This window comes from Sporothrix brasiliensis (genome assembly GCF_000820605.1).
Source record: "Sporothrix brasiliensis 5110 chromosome Unknown Cont21, whole genome shotgun sequence".
NCBI classification, from domain to species: domain Eukaryota; kingdom Fungi; phylum Ascomycota; class Sordariomycetes; order Ophiostomatales; family Ophiostomataceae; genus Sporothrix; species Sporothrix brasiliensis.
In genome coordinates this window covers 2,701,297-2,715,561 of record NW_024467140.1, presented here as the reverse complement: position 1 = coordinate 2,715,561, position 14,265 = coordinate 2,701,297, and the positions used below count along the sequence as shown (strand labels likewise).

The following is a 14,265-nucleotide window of genomic DNA, read 5'->3' as shown; positions in this document are numbered from 1 at the left end:
CCACTAGGCGTGATGTTCATATCAATATTGACGTTGATGCTGGTATTGGTGTTGGTGTCTGGTTTGGACATCGTCTTTTGTTGACGCTATGATACGGCGATAAGGCTACGTTGTTAGTGTTTTGACGGTGATCAAGACGGTGGTCAAGACGGCTATATGCTGCTACTCACCGCCAGCACACCGAGGCAGATCGGCTGTCGACTTTGTGCGTCTTTCTATACGCCCTCGGATTATATAGAAGAGACTGTGATTGCCGTTCTCCTTCTCTCTATCCTTTCCCCATTCATATCTCACTCCGTCTCTCACTCCTTCGTTGTCCTTTACTTCACTCGCTGCTCTGCGACCATCAACTTCTCACCATGGCGATCAAACTACCGTTTCTACCACCTCTACGCCTCCACTCCCCGTTCTGGCAAAACGTCCTCATGGGCGTCATCGTCGGCCTCACTGCCGGCCTCTACCAGTCCTTGACCTCCCTCGGCGCCGGAGGCTTGCGCGCCAACTCGGCCCACACGGTCGAGGTCGTCAACGCGACGCTGTGTGCCACCTGGTTTGTCGCATCGCTGCTGTCGGGCACCGTTCTCAACCTGGTCGGGCCGTCCTGGACGGCCGCGCTGGGCGTCTTTGGCTACGCGTTCTACGTCGCCGGCCTCTGGTACTTTGACGCCACCGGCCAGACCTGGTTTCCCATTGTGGGCGGCGTGCTCATTGGCATCTCGGCCGGCCTCATCTTTGTCGTCATGGGCACCATTGCCATGACCTACTCGGAAGAAGACGAGCGCGGCTCCTTCATCACCCTATCGCAGAACCTGCAGGCGCTGGGCGCGGCCGTCGCCGGCTTCATTGACTTGATGATCAACCGGAACCGCGCGTCCGCCGACGGCGTGCCCGTGGCCGTCTACATTATCGTGCTGTCGTTTATGGGCGTGGGCGCGTGTCTTGCCTTTGCTTTGCGGCCGCCCTCGCGCGTCACGCGGGAGGACGGCACGTCGGTGGCGACGGCCATCACGACGACCACGGCGGGGACTGGGACAAGAGGGCAGGGCCGCACCGTCGCGGAGGAGCTCCGCGCCAGCTGGGATGCCATGAAGAACTGGGACCTGCTGCTGATGATCCCGGCCTTTCTGCCGTCCGAGTGTTTCCTGGTCTACGGCGGCTCCGCCAACGCGTTCCGCAACAACCTGCGCACCCGCACGCTGCTGTCCTTTGTCGCCGTCGTCCTGCAGATCCCCGCCGCCTACGGCCTCCGCCTGGTCCTGGACCACGCCGCCTGGAAGCGCCGCACACGGGCCCTGGTCGGGCTGGGTCTGGTCGGCGCGCCCCTTGTCGCCGCCTGGGTCTGGCAGATGGTCGAGGTGCGCCACTACGACCGTGGCACCCCGACGCCGGCGAACGCCCTCGTGGACTGGACCGACCCCGGTTTTGCCGCGGATTTCTTTTTGTTTACCCTGACCTGGGTCTCCTCGGTCCTCTTCCAGTACATCATCCTGTATTTCCTGTCGTGCATGACCAACAGCCCGCGCAAGGCCGCCAACTACGCCGGCGTCTACCGCAGCTTCCTGGCCGCCGGCGAGGCCGTCGTCTTTGGCATCGACTCGGCCGGCGTCTCGTTCCTGACCATGGCCGCCGTCCTGTTTGCCTTTTACGCGGCGGGCGTCTTTGTCTTTCTGTACCTTGCCCTCTTCCACATCACCGAGACGCAGTACTTTACCGGCGAGGACGACGTGGTCATTCCGCAGCACGTGCTCGAAGCACACGAGGTGGCCGGCCAAGGCATGGACGAGGAGGACGCCAAGGGGCCGGCAGACAGTGTCAAGGCGTAGCCTACGTGGAGGAGGCGGAGGCGCTGATCGAGGGCCCGTGTCCATTAATTTTTTTTTTTTTCTATCAACTGTTTCGGTATTTATTGTCTAGTTACTTCGATGACTGCTCAACGCAAACACATGCCTACTGCCCCAAGACCTTACAAGACCGTCCCCTTCACTTGCTTCCGGTCGACGCTGTAGTCCTTCCACGCGGCAATCGCCGGAAAGAAGAGCACCGCAATCGCCGCCGCCGTGATGCACTCGTACTTTTGGCTCGTCGCCCAGGCGGCGTCAATGGCTGTCCGTGTCGCCGAGCCCACCGGGAACGCCAGCTGCGCCGTCGAGCCGCCCAAGAAGAGGCCGAGAACGTCGTCCGGCGACATGTCCGGCAGCGCCTGCTGCAGCGCCTGCGGGAACGTGCCCTGGTAGACGGCCGCGGCCACGGCATTCCCGAGGGCGCCGCCCAGGCTCGAGCACAGGCCCAGCAGCGCCAGCACGATGGGCACGCCTTCGCGGTCGGCGGCGGCCATGACGGCCATGTCGTCGCCCAGGATCAGCGTGCCCGTGCCGACGGCCAGGAAGATTTGGCACATGACGAGGTAGCCGAGGGGCGCCTCGGACCCGCGGAAGTGCACCATCAGGCCGGCGCCCAGGACCACCAGGGGCGCGCCAAAGAAGAGGCAGGCGTGCTTGAAGTGCCGCGTTTGCCTGACCCAGACGCCAAAGACGACAGACCAGATGGTCGTGGCCACGCCGTTGGCCTGTGCCAGGTAGCCCGTGCGGGTCACGTTGAGGTCGTAGACGACCTGGATGTAGTAGTAAAAGTACTGGTCCCACGTGAAGAAGTTGAAGAACAGGACGGCCGCCACGACGCAGGCGCCCTGCACGGTGCGGCTGCGCAGGAGGTCCCACTGCACAAAGGGGGTGCCCGTCGTGCGCGGCAGACCGAAGCGCTCCCACACCGCAAAGGCCGGAAACAACAAAAGGCCGACAACCAGCATCGCAATGAATGTGGGCGAGCTGTACTGCGACGTCACGCCGTTGGACCGCAGGCTGAAGGGCAGCAGGACGAGCACAAAGGCCGCCATCAGCAGCACCGCGCCGACGAGGTCAAAGGCCATGACGTAGTGGACGGTGGAGGCCCACACCGTGCGCCCCGAGGCCGTGCGCCGGGTGAAGAGACCGCGCGCCTCGGCCCGGCGCTGAAACACCTTGAGCACCACCGCCAGCGGCGCAAACGTCGCCGGCACGACGATGGCAAAGCTGCCGTACGCCCAGCGCCAGTTGGTGGCGGACGACGTGACAAACGCGTTGGCGGCCAGGGGGCCGACAAAGGCCGTGCACAGCGTCGGCGCGCCCGTCAGCGAGTACGCAAACGCGCGGTTCTGGAGGCCGACGGTGTCGGCCACAAACACGCCCAGCACAAAGCTCGTCGCCGCGTAGCCCACGTGGTAGATGGTGTAGCCGGCGGCGTAGCTGGCCGGGCCCGTGCAGACGGCCATCAGCAGCAGGCCGAGCGTGTAGGTGGCGACGCACACCAGGAAGCCTTCGGCGCGGCCCCAGAGATTCAGGGTCTTGGCGATGGGCAGCTGCATCACACCCGACACGACAGAGCTCAGAATGAAGGCCTGGGAGATCTGCGGCGCGGAGGCAAAGTCGGCGTAGGCGTAGTAGACAATGTTGCTGCTGATGGACGTCTGCAGGGCCACGATGAAGAACAGCAGCCAGACCCAGACGTAGACCGCATAGGCCGTCGTCTTGGACCACACGAGCGCCGCGGCTTCGGCCTTTTGCACGCCGCGCTGGGCCGAGGCTGTGATGGCGTCAGGGTTGGTGACGACCTCTTTTTCGTTTTGTTGTTCGAGGCTGAGGCGGGGGGAAAGGCTGCTGTCGATGTTGTCGCCGTTGTCAGCATTGTCGGGCGGACCAACGACCGTGGTCGTGACGGCGGCAGTTTCCTTGACAGCCATCGCATCTATGGGCAGGTATGTCTAGGAGAGCATGTGTGCTTTTTGCTAGACATGAGCTGTGCGACGTCAACACAACCACTGCCCTTTTGTAGACTTTGTAAAGACGGCCGGCGTCTTGTCGATTGCCTGCGGGCCGCGGGCCGTACCTATTCTGATGAGCATGTTTATTCATCGTTTTTCATCGACGGCCACATTGGCCAACCGCATGTCTGTGAATTTTGCTTGACGTCCCAAAGTGGATCGGATTGGCGGTTCGGCCTGTAACTGAGCACATTTGCGCAGAATCGTGGATGGTTGTGCTGCATGAATGGCGGTTAGCGTAGGATCGCGATGGTTGCCAGAATGGCAGCTGAGAACGAGTGAGCAAAGATTATACCAAACATTGTCAAAACGAACCAAAGAATGAGAAGTGTGGTTAGTGAGAACGAAATTGGAACAGAATGAAAACAGAGTGAAAACAAATGATAAACGGTCTTGGGTATCATAAAGTCTATGGTTCGTGAATAAACAAGGGGATAAAAAAAAGACCAGTCAGGTATCCAAAAACAAGGTCCAATGACGGGAAAACAGACTCGCCCAGCCTTCAGCTGGCTTCCTCGTCTGATCCGAACGGCATGGCATGCCAGCCGTGATCAGCCCCTCCTGCCACGTCATCCGTCGTTCCGTACTGTTGCTTCGTTTTCGTCTCCCCCGCTGCCATGGCTGCTGCTGCTGCTGCCGACGCTGCCGACCGGTTCCGCAGCACGTACGCGTCCCGGATGGCCTGTTCTTGCTGCTCGCCCCGCCACGTGCGGCCCTGCAGATGGCGCAAACACAGCCGGTTGCCGTTGTCGGGGTAGTAGAGCCAGCACGCCCAGCGATGCCACGCGGCCGGGTCCCGTTTCATCTGGGCCCGCGCGCGCTGGCCAATGTGGTCTTCGATAAAGTCGCCGCGGCCGAGGGCGAGGCGGGAGGCGAAGACGCGGCGGAGGTAGTGGTCGCGGGCGGCAATGTGGGTTTTGTCGTGCCAGAAGAAGAGGGGGGTGAGGGGGAGATTCTGGCCGTGTCCGGCGTTGTGTCCGGCGTTGTGTCCGGCGTTGTGTCCGGCGTTGTGTGCGGCGTTGTGTGCGGCGTTGTCGCCTGGCCTCGACGCTCTCGCGCCGGCGGCGAGGACAGACGACGACACCGGCACGTCCCGCTTAAATGCGGCCGTCAGCGAACGCAGCGTCGGGAAGCCCACCGCGTGAGCGGACGCGGCATACCGTAGCATCCGTACAGAGGGAAGACAAATGTAGCGGATGGCGACGGGGCGCGACGGATCCAGAGCCGATGTGTGCTCTGCGACAGAGTGGGCGGGTGACCCCGGCGTGCCCGGCGTGCCCGGCGTACGATCGTCCTCGCTCGTCGCATACAGCTCCATGGTCGGTGTCGCGTCTTCGCCCGCGCTTTCCGCCAGCCCTCCCCCACCGCCGCCATCGGCGTTCTCGGCCGCCTGCATGGCATTCTCGGCCGTCCGCATGGCATCCAGCATGGCCGCCACGGGAATGTCGGCCGCCAGCGTCCAGTCGTGCTGCTGCACCCAGACGTAGGGCGTCGTGGCCGCGCGGACGGCCGTGCGCACGGCCAGGCCAAAGCCGAGACGCTGCGTTGGCTCCACGAACGCGATGTGCCCGCCCGCCGTGCGCGTGATTGTGAAGGGCACGGCATTGTCGGCGATCATGGGCGAGCCGTACTCGGCCAGGCCGGTCTCGGTCGCCGCGTCCTGGCCACCATCGTCGCCGCCCCACGTCCGCCCGACCAGCTGCTTGACATTCGCCTTGTAGGCATCGTAGTTGGCTGCCTCGACGGGCGTGACACATCCCTTTTTCAGGCGCAGCTGTGGCCCGATGTGGTCGTATGTGTCAAAAACGACAATCACGGGGCACGCAAGCAGTGCCGGGCAGTGTGCGCGGAACGATGCGAGCACGGCGGCGACGAGGTCTGTAGATGGTGCTGATGGTGTCGGCGAGGTCGTCAGGATGACTGTCAACAGGCTGTCAATCGCCTGAGCTGCTGGACGAGGAGGTTCTGGTAGTTGTCGTCGAGGTGCGGCTGAGGGGGCGGGGCCGTTTGTGCCAGCCGGACCACCAGCCGGACCGCCATCCGTCCCCTCCGCAGCCATCTTATCCAAGACCGGGTCCAGTGCGGGCCAATGGGTCGCCCTTTGTCGTCTCTGTGGCGCGATAGATGTGCTTTTGGAGGCTGCTGTTGCTGATGGCGTTGTCGATGGCGTTTCAGAGTGGAGCTGTGATGTTTTGAGAATTTTGGCGAGGCTGCTCAAGCGCCAAAAGCGGCAGGATCGCGCCTGCCTCGCACGGCGCCATTCTGCCACCAAATCCAGCCCGCCTAGATAGGCAGCTGCACCACATACGGCATCAAGTAGGATAATTGCAATACGTTATGGTTGAGATATCGTGCTTAAACTGTTTTCTACATTGGCAATTCTATTGACTGTTCAATATGTTTGACGCCTAACTACCGAATAACTGAATTTTTGAGCAATGAAATGGAAGCGCTGGTGTCCAACAAGACGGAAACTCATAGAGCCTTGCGCCCTTCCTCACCAAATCTCACGACATCTCCATATCTCAAAATAGGTTCTCATGTATTTTCATCCGATTGCTTGTTCTTTATCACTAAGCTGAGTGGATTATTATTGGACGGACACAAACTTGGTATGCCATGTGTTGACGTTGGTTTTTTATTTTTTTGTATTAATAAAATAAGTCACCACTATAGATAAAGTTACATTGATTTCACAACTTGTCAGCTCAAATCTCGCCATGCGGTTTATACCGGCAGACCGCCACCGCTTTGATCTCACCTCACATGGCAACCATGGACGACCTGCAAGATCCTGTTGCATCTCGGCTTACAGTCGTTGGACTCTGCAACGATTGGCACTCAGCTCGCAGCCCGCCGTGATTCAGCTCAGGTCTTTCCACGAATCATATTCCGTACCGGAGAAGAATGTGTGATCGGAGTCCTCTACGTCGGCTGTGACGGGATGCAGGTACGGCATTCAAAGCGGACGTCCGCAACGTGACTTGACAACCGCCAAAACATCCTCGGAAGAGACGACTTGGAGGCAAATGGGCCTTCGTTTCTCCCAAATCTCCATCCTCCATTGGTGCCCGAACCATCTGCCGTATTTTCAGTCGCCTCCACCGTTTCCCCTCAGAACCTCACTCGCCTCTCGTTGGTATATTGTACAACATACATCGTCAAGAAGAGCAAGCCCGACGTCAAGCGTCGTTCCTCGCCGAACACTGACAGTTGCCCCATTTTCCGCCAAGGTTGAGCCGTTGATGGAGCTCGAGAGCTTGACAATGAGACGCCCCCAGTTTTGATCGACCTACAAGAGGAAAAAGAGAAACACAACTTCGCTGGGTGACGTGCCCAGAACATGCAAGTTTGCCAGGCTCCAGGCTATGGCTGTAGATCTGGGCTTGTTGGAGGCTGCGTCTCCATCACCTCCACCACCTCCACGAGTCGCCTCCACGTCCTCGAAAGACAGTGGTCATATTTTTTCCATTTTCGCCACCGCGTCCAAAATGTGCGGGACGCAAGTGACAGTCTATTTTCGTTTCAATAGTGTTTGTCCCGGTTTTGCGTTGGTCCCTTTCCTAAAGTCGCTGAAATTTTAGGGACCCGTCGCTCGACCTAAGAAACAACTAAACTACAAATGAGGAAAACGAACCTACGCCGCACTCACGTCTCGCCCCAAATGACTGTATATCGTACGTTACGCTCTCCTTTGCCGCTTGTTCCCATTACACGGATTCACATAGTATCTGAGGCGAGGGATACGGAATCGAGAAACGTGCGGGATGGGAATGAGAGCTGCACGGATTCGGAACTGGATCCGCAGTTGGAGCGAGAAGACGACGGAAACAGGGAGAGAGGGCAAACAACACATTGTAAACAGAAAGGGACATGGTTTAAAGAGTAGAATAAACAGGGGCGACACCAAAAGGCCAGCCGGGGTCCTAAACGGGTGAAAAACTACGAATAGGGGTCGAGGCCAAAGCTGGTCGACGCCGGCAGGTGTTGTGAGTACGATGTAGGTACATTCGTAGATGTGCTCCGTAGTGGATGTGTGGTATCCATCAAAGGCAAAGTCGCGATACGATTTGATGACCTTCCACTTCCAGAATCAAGGAATACAGAGCAGGGCAGCAGGGCAGCAGGGCAATGGCAAAAGCAAGAATCAGGAAACCGGGTATGCACACTCTGATTGGTTTGGGTACAGCCGGAAGTCTAAAGGTTGTTTTCTTTTTTTTTCTTTTTTTTTTTTCCTTTTCTCTTTTTTGTTTCTTTTTACTAAAAAAACCGTTGACAGAATCGCCACCCAAGTCTAGCGAGGGCGAGACCAGCGTTGGAGTTTCGGCACTTTCCAGGAAGCTGAGAAGGGTGTGGCACGTCGTTTCACGTCACTCGATTGGTCCGACTCTGCCGAACCTGGTATGGGTACGGTGGCTGGTGGTAACGACAACGTCTGGTCTGTTTCGTCCGTCTTGTTGCCGCCGCCTCGCCGTTCACAGCAACGCCACACGGCTGGTGTCTCCAGGCACTGGCGAGACTGGGGACCAACAGCTCCGTAGCGGTTGCATCTGGTGAAATCGACGTTCAGCCACAGAATTCCTTTTCCAATGGAACTTGCCGTTGGCTTCTAGAGCCTCTTGCTGAGTACATTGTCCTTTTCGTGACACCGAATTCGTGCCGATGGCCGGAGACAACCGAGGGTCTCGCCATTGTACTGGCCAGGTCGTCTTTGTCTTCGTCCTCTGTACGGAGTGCAGGAGTTGCTTTTACCCTTTTACCGGCCCGGTGGCTTACACTTGATTCCCATCACCTCGGCGAGCTCATTCTCGATGCCGGCCAACTTGCCTCTCCCTACACACACTTCACGCACTCGCCCAATCTTGCATCTGCCGACGCATTGTGCTAGACCCCCGATCACGGCCAGGAATGAACTCAGCACCAAATAGAAAAGGGCGAATATGTACAGAAGCCGGGGCGAGGGATAATCGAGGGTGGAATAGAGAAGAAGGGAAGCGTAGAGGAGAGGACAAACGCCGAAGGACACACGCCGGTCCATCAACGGTGACACGCCTGCTGCAGCCCCCAAACCCCTCCACACCATGCCGCCGTCTTACGCGGACGATGTACACCGGTGATGTACTCTCTACTTCGCATCAGGGTGCTCAGCTCCTCGGTTCACGATACCATGGTCGAAGTGGAGATGCCATGTCATTTCTCTCGCTTAAATTGTGGATATGAACACTTATCAAAAAGACGCATTGGGATATTCCATCCGGGACAGTCTGCACTTGAAAGTGAGGTGGCTGTCGTCTTGTATTTTGGTTCCCATTTTTTATGTGAAGATACGTTCGTACTGAGTAAGTCAAGTTGAGGGGGCGTTCAATATGTGAATCAGTAGAATTGGTTTCAAGATACACGTGTACTGGCAGCGTCGACTTATTACATTTAACGTCTACATACTGATATATTATATCAAATCATTATTGTCGTTAGTTAAAACATCAACTAAAATGTAATGTTTTGTGAAATGTAAGTGGATAAACGTGGTGAAATCATCAATGATCCCGTCAATAAAATGTGATCAGCCCGAAATTTTGCGACGTCTCACACTGTTGCCCGCGAAATCCTGTGAAAGAAGAGCCTCAACGGGGACCAAGTCAAGGCACGGCTGCGGCATCCCACTCTATGATCTTGTCGGTCACCGTCTCGGCTGGCCTTTGAATGTAGATCTGTGATCTACCGTCACACGTGAAGACGTGGCTTTTGGGAATAAAAATCTTCTTCACCTTCCATCTGTTAATTGCACAATACGCAGTCAACAGACTCCACCACGTCAGTGTGTATGCTAGACCCTCATATTACTTCTTTTGGAAGTCTTCCCCCATTAATCCAGGCGCAGCTGATATTTTGGCTCAGTTGGTTGGTCGTCAGCTGTGTGGTCACAATGTTGCACGTCGTACAGGCTGCCATCGGACTAACTTTGGAAGCAAAAGCAGGACAGTGCGGAAAACGTCACCTACAATACTGCCTGTTTTTCTTTCTTTTGTTTTTCTTTGTTTTATTTATTCTGTCCTGCCTGTTTTGCCTGTGCCCAAGTCTCGCCAAGGCGTGCTACGATGTCCGTACCTGCACTGCTGACCCGATGTTGGGAAATACCCTGGTGTACGATGTAGGTGACTAGACTAGACTGGGCCTCGTGGGCGCAGTGCATCGAGCTGTAGGCGCAGGTCAGACCAAGCAAAAACAAATGCGAGCACAAATCATGGGAAGACTTGTATCGGACAGTGGGGGAAACGACGATCACATTGCTGTCGAACAATGAGAAATGGAGAAAGGGAAAGCAAAGAGACAAGACGGTATCACACAAAGAGAGGCCAACTCTGGTCTTCCCTGCATGCAAGCATCAGCAGTTTTGAGGACCAGAAAGTCGTATTTCCCGGGAAACGTTGCCAGGAGGCACACGTGAGATACAAGTGCATCAGAGGCACCAAGCTAGGATGAACCTCGGCGCATGCACCTGAGCGTCTTCTAAATCGCTCGTCTCTCACAGCCAGCCCTCTGACTCTTTTCTGTCTCCCTCTTGCAAGCATGCCGACTTGCATATTTGTGCAGATGCAAATGCAGACATGGAAGTGAGACGAGAGACACAGTGAGTGAGAGCAACTCTTGCTCCATGCGTAACCTTGAGCCGCACTCAGCCCCTGTAATTCGTATGTTGTAATTAATTACCCCAGATGGAGGACCCAAAACTATGGAGCAGATGGTTCTCGACTCCGTGCTCGACCCCAGATGCAACAGCCTAGGTCCATCCAAACGTGTGAAAAAGGTGGGAGATGAGACTCGTTTGACGAACAAGACAGGAGTCAAGATGGCGTCACCAAATAGGAAATAAAAACCTTAACCCCTGTTGTCGTGCAGCTTTGGGGCCATCCGTCTTGGGTCCCTGTGACGTATCCAGTTTTATTTTGGTTGGGACAGGTTTTCTTTGCCTCATCCGGGGCAAGGCGCGTCAATCTTTTACTCGGCGAGCTCGACGAAACACACGCCAAAGACACGCGGTGCGGGACGCACAGGCCATTGAAAAAGCAGTGCGTCGCGACCCTCTCTGCCTCGTACGCTCTTGTTCGGAAAGCCTTGGCTGCCAGCTTCTGCACAGTGCTTCGTTTGCTTCTGTTGCTTTTTTTGACAGCTTCGGTTTGCTCGTTCTGGTCGTTTTGGAGTGATTTCCTCTCACTTGCATGCCGATCTCTAACTGAAAACGACACAGAGAACCGAGGCCAACCCTCTCTTGGTTTGGTCCAAGTTGATTTCCCCAATTGTCCCGCCCTGGCTGGAGGCTTGGACTTTGGACCTTTGAACTGGGAGGCTTCCCCACAAAATGAAACAAAGTGCGGAAAGAATGCGCAGAGACGAACTCATAAACTTCTCCATACCCAAGCTGATCGGCAAGAAGCCTCGCCCTGGCAGGCAGTATTAGTGTCCTGAGTTCATCATCTAGCCAGCCTCCTGTTTGTTTTGCTGGAAACTGCCTGGGAAACAGGAAAAGTCCGACGAGCCCAGCTCGCACTGTATATGCCATGCACGCAGCAGGCAGGGCTTTGGCTCTCCAACGTTTGTAAGTTTAAGCTAAGATGCTGTCCTTGGTCATACTGCCCCCAATGCAGTGCCGCTGCCGCTTTTGTCGACTTTTCAATACGGACAATGACGGCGGGGACCCGTTTGAACTAACAATGTGCCTGGTTCCGTCAGGCGTCCTGCCAACGCCGTTTTGGCTCTGCTCTGCTTTTGTTTTTCAACCCTGCAAGGGCGGCTCTGGACAGAAGTCGCATCCCTTCCTTCGCAGTGGCGAGTCTCGGCATATTTAACTTCCTCTTGGAGTCAAACCCGTCGCGTCTTGGATGGCCGTTGGTGCTTGTCAATAGCACCTTAAAATGAATATCATCCTATAAAACCGAAAGAATAGCTGCCGTTTTGCACCGACTTCACTGCACTCTTTATGCCGCAATTAAAGGATAGAATCAACCTTCCTCCGGGTCGGTAGTGCTCTGCGGTAGAACCTACCCGTAGATGCGGGAAGTAATGCCCCGAGCACTGATTGTCTTGGAATGCTCCAAACCGGCCAGTTGACCGAATTCATGATCCAAATCATGCACACCTGATGGCGCCTGAGGAGGGAGACTCCTCAAAAACAGGCCCGCCTTCGTCACCGGGACAAGGTCGCTCGGGTCCGTGAACGCTATTCACGTAGTGACTTGGCAAAATAGAAGCCTCTGTGTCGGAGGGCGTTTTTCCCGGCGCCCGCTTCGTGATTTGGCGTTGCTACGCTCGCCGCCGTTCACGTTGGAGACGACGCAAAGATTGTATCCCCACAAACAGTACAGAATATTGAAGGACCCTCTTCCAAAGGTTGGTCGAGTAATTTCTGGCTTCTGGCTACTTTTTTTTTTTTTACCTTTTGCTTCTTTGTGAGGATATATTTTGGGGCCGATCAATGGCGCAGCAGGATTACCTTGGGGGAGTGGAGCTGGGAGTGGGCGATTCAATGAATAAGTTTCCCCATAACAGATCATGAGTGGAGTCACTTGCCTGCCTCGATGCTCTCCATACTCAGTACGGCGTAGTGTAAGTGGTCTTCTCCACCATAATATGGGGTTCTTGGAGTCTGGAAGTCTGAAAGTCTGAAAGTCTGCCCTAGTGAAATACAACACAAGACTCGACGCATCGATACTTTGTTGACGCTGGACTGGACAGGGTCCATTATTTCCCTTTACGCCTGCAAACGTGTTAGCGAATTCAATAATAGCCAATCACACGATATAGCATTTGAAGTAGCCTGCTTTGATGCCTGCCATCACTGCACTGTGCTTCTCCGGGGGCATACACCCAGTTTTAGTCCATCGGTGGTAGATGAGCCATGTAATTACTCTGTAGACCGCAAACCCGGACTGAGGTCACAATTTGCATTAAGAGAAGGTTTTACTGCCAGTCAACGTCTGCTGTACTTTGTCCTCGACACCTCTCTGCACGATTATGGCAGTCGAGGCCAGGCTGGACAAGAGACATTCAAAGCTCGGTGTGGGCTAACTCCGCGAGAGAAGGGACCTACTGGAACGAGCGAATATCGACATGCCTGCAACCCAGCCTCCCAGCGCATCGTGTCGATTATGGCCGACAAGGGCACACCTTGAGCTGTTGCTGCCAGACGCCGTCCAGACTTTGAACAACCAGGCGTTCAATTTGCGACCTCTGTGATCCTTACTGCTGAACAAGCGTCGGCGTTGCCAAGGGTATTGCTCGGAAGCAATGAAGCGCGTGGCTAGTATGGGTTCAAAACAGAGCTACTGCAGATTGCTAGTCCGCCATGAGCGCCGATATCAGCACCTGCCGGCCGAACAGTCATTGAGCGCCAGTTCACCTTCTGGTCAGTGCGTCGAGTTGCTGGCTCTTGGGAGATTTGACCCCTAAACCACACTGAGCCTTAGAGCCAATTTTACCAATATCTCGGGCTGCCACATGCGTCTGGGCGGTGAGACTGAGCCCAGTCTCGACTGGACGCTTCCTGTTTGCGGATCGAAGAAAGGGTCGTGTGGATAGTAGGGTAGGCTCTTGGATTAGGTACATCTGCAGCGCATGGGTATGGCGGTTAGGCTTGCAGTTCTGTATCTTGAGCATTGTCCTGGCCGCAAACATATATCTTGCTCCATTCTTAACTAACCAAGAACAGGACCACCCAGGACAGCTGACGATGGGGGCCATTGGCCAAGAAATTCTTCCGAGGCAGCCTGGCCATTTCTCTCCTTCGCTGACTCTCCACAGGCGACGCCCATACTGCGAAGACTTTGTGCTGAAGGACAATCTCGGTCTTAAGTCAAGAACGATGGGAAACAGTCAAGCTTGCGGTACATCCGAAGCGTGCTGGCCATGCTCGAAGGACAACAGACGACAGATGATGGCCTGGTCCTGGCTGGGTGGCTGGCGCACAGTTTGGGGTTCTCGGACACTGGCGAATAGAAAAGTGTCTGGTGGAGGGTTGATCAGCGCTACCAGTGGTGCGTCTGGGTTCTCACAATTTGTGAAAGTCTGGGGAATAAAACCGACAGGGGTTGGTAAACCTGGCGCTGAACGCTGCAGGCTGGAAGCAATGACGCTATTCTGTTAGCCCACCGATTGTGACACATAGGCGATGTGACAGTGAGATGTCTCTGGAGGTCGAGCCCCTGGTAGCTTTGCCTTTGTGCCTGTGTAAAGTGGCTACGCAATGCTGTTCGTGTTTCGTCTTTGCATATCAAAAATTGAAATGAGACCCATGACCACGTTCAAAGTTTGGATTGATTTAGATAGAGCAATTCCCCACCGTCTTGAAGATAGCTTCGTCAAATGGTCTCGTATGGCATTCATATTTCGAATTTGTTCTAAAGAGGTCAGGC

The 14,265-nt window shown here is 55.7% G+C and overlaps 3 protein-coding genes across 3 annotated transcripts; 1 reads left to right on the top strand and 2 right to left on the bottom strand.

Moving 5' to 3' along the window:
- Positions 1-359: 359 nt before the first annotated feature.
- On the top strand, positions 360-1,823 carry SPBR_04975 (uncharacterized protein; the record flags this gene model as incomplete). Its single annotated transcript, XM_040763252.1, has 1 exon — positions 360-1,823. The coding sequence occupies one exon, from the start codon at positions 360-362 to the stop codon at positions 1,821-1,823; it is 1,464 nt and encodes a 487-aa protein (XP_040615815.1).
- A 140-nt stretch (positions 1,824-1,963) lies between these two features.
- On the bottom strand, positions 1,964-3,775 carry SPBR_04849 (siderophore iron transporter; the record flags this gene model as incomplete). The annotated part of the gene is made up of 1 exon (XM_040763126.1): positions 1,964-3,775. The coding sequence occupies one exon, from the start codon at positions 3,773-3,775 to the stop codon at positions 1,964-1,966; it is 1,812 nt and encodes a 603-aa protein (XP_040615814.1).
- Positions 3,776-4,358: 583 nt separating this feature from the next.
- SPBR_04943 (uncharacterized protein) lies at positions 4,359-5,915 on the bottom strand (the record flags this gene model as incomplete). Its single annotated transcript, XM_040763220.1, has 1 exon — positions 4,359-5,915. The coding sequence occupies one exon, from the start codon at positions 5,913-5,915 to the stop codon at positions 4,359-4,361; it is 1,557 nt and encodes a 518-aa protein (XP_040615813.1).
- Positions 5,916-14,265: the final 8,350 nt, after the last annotated feature.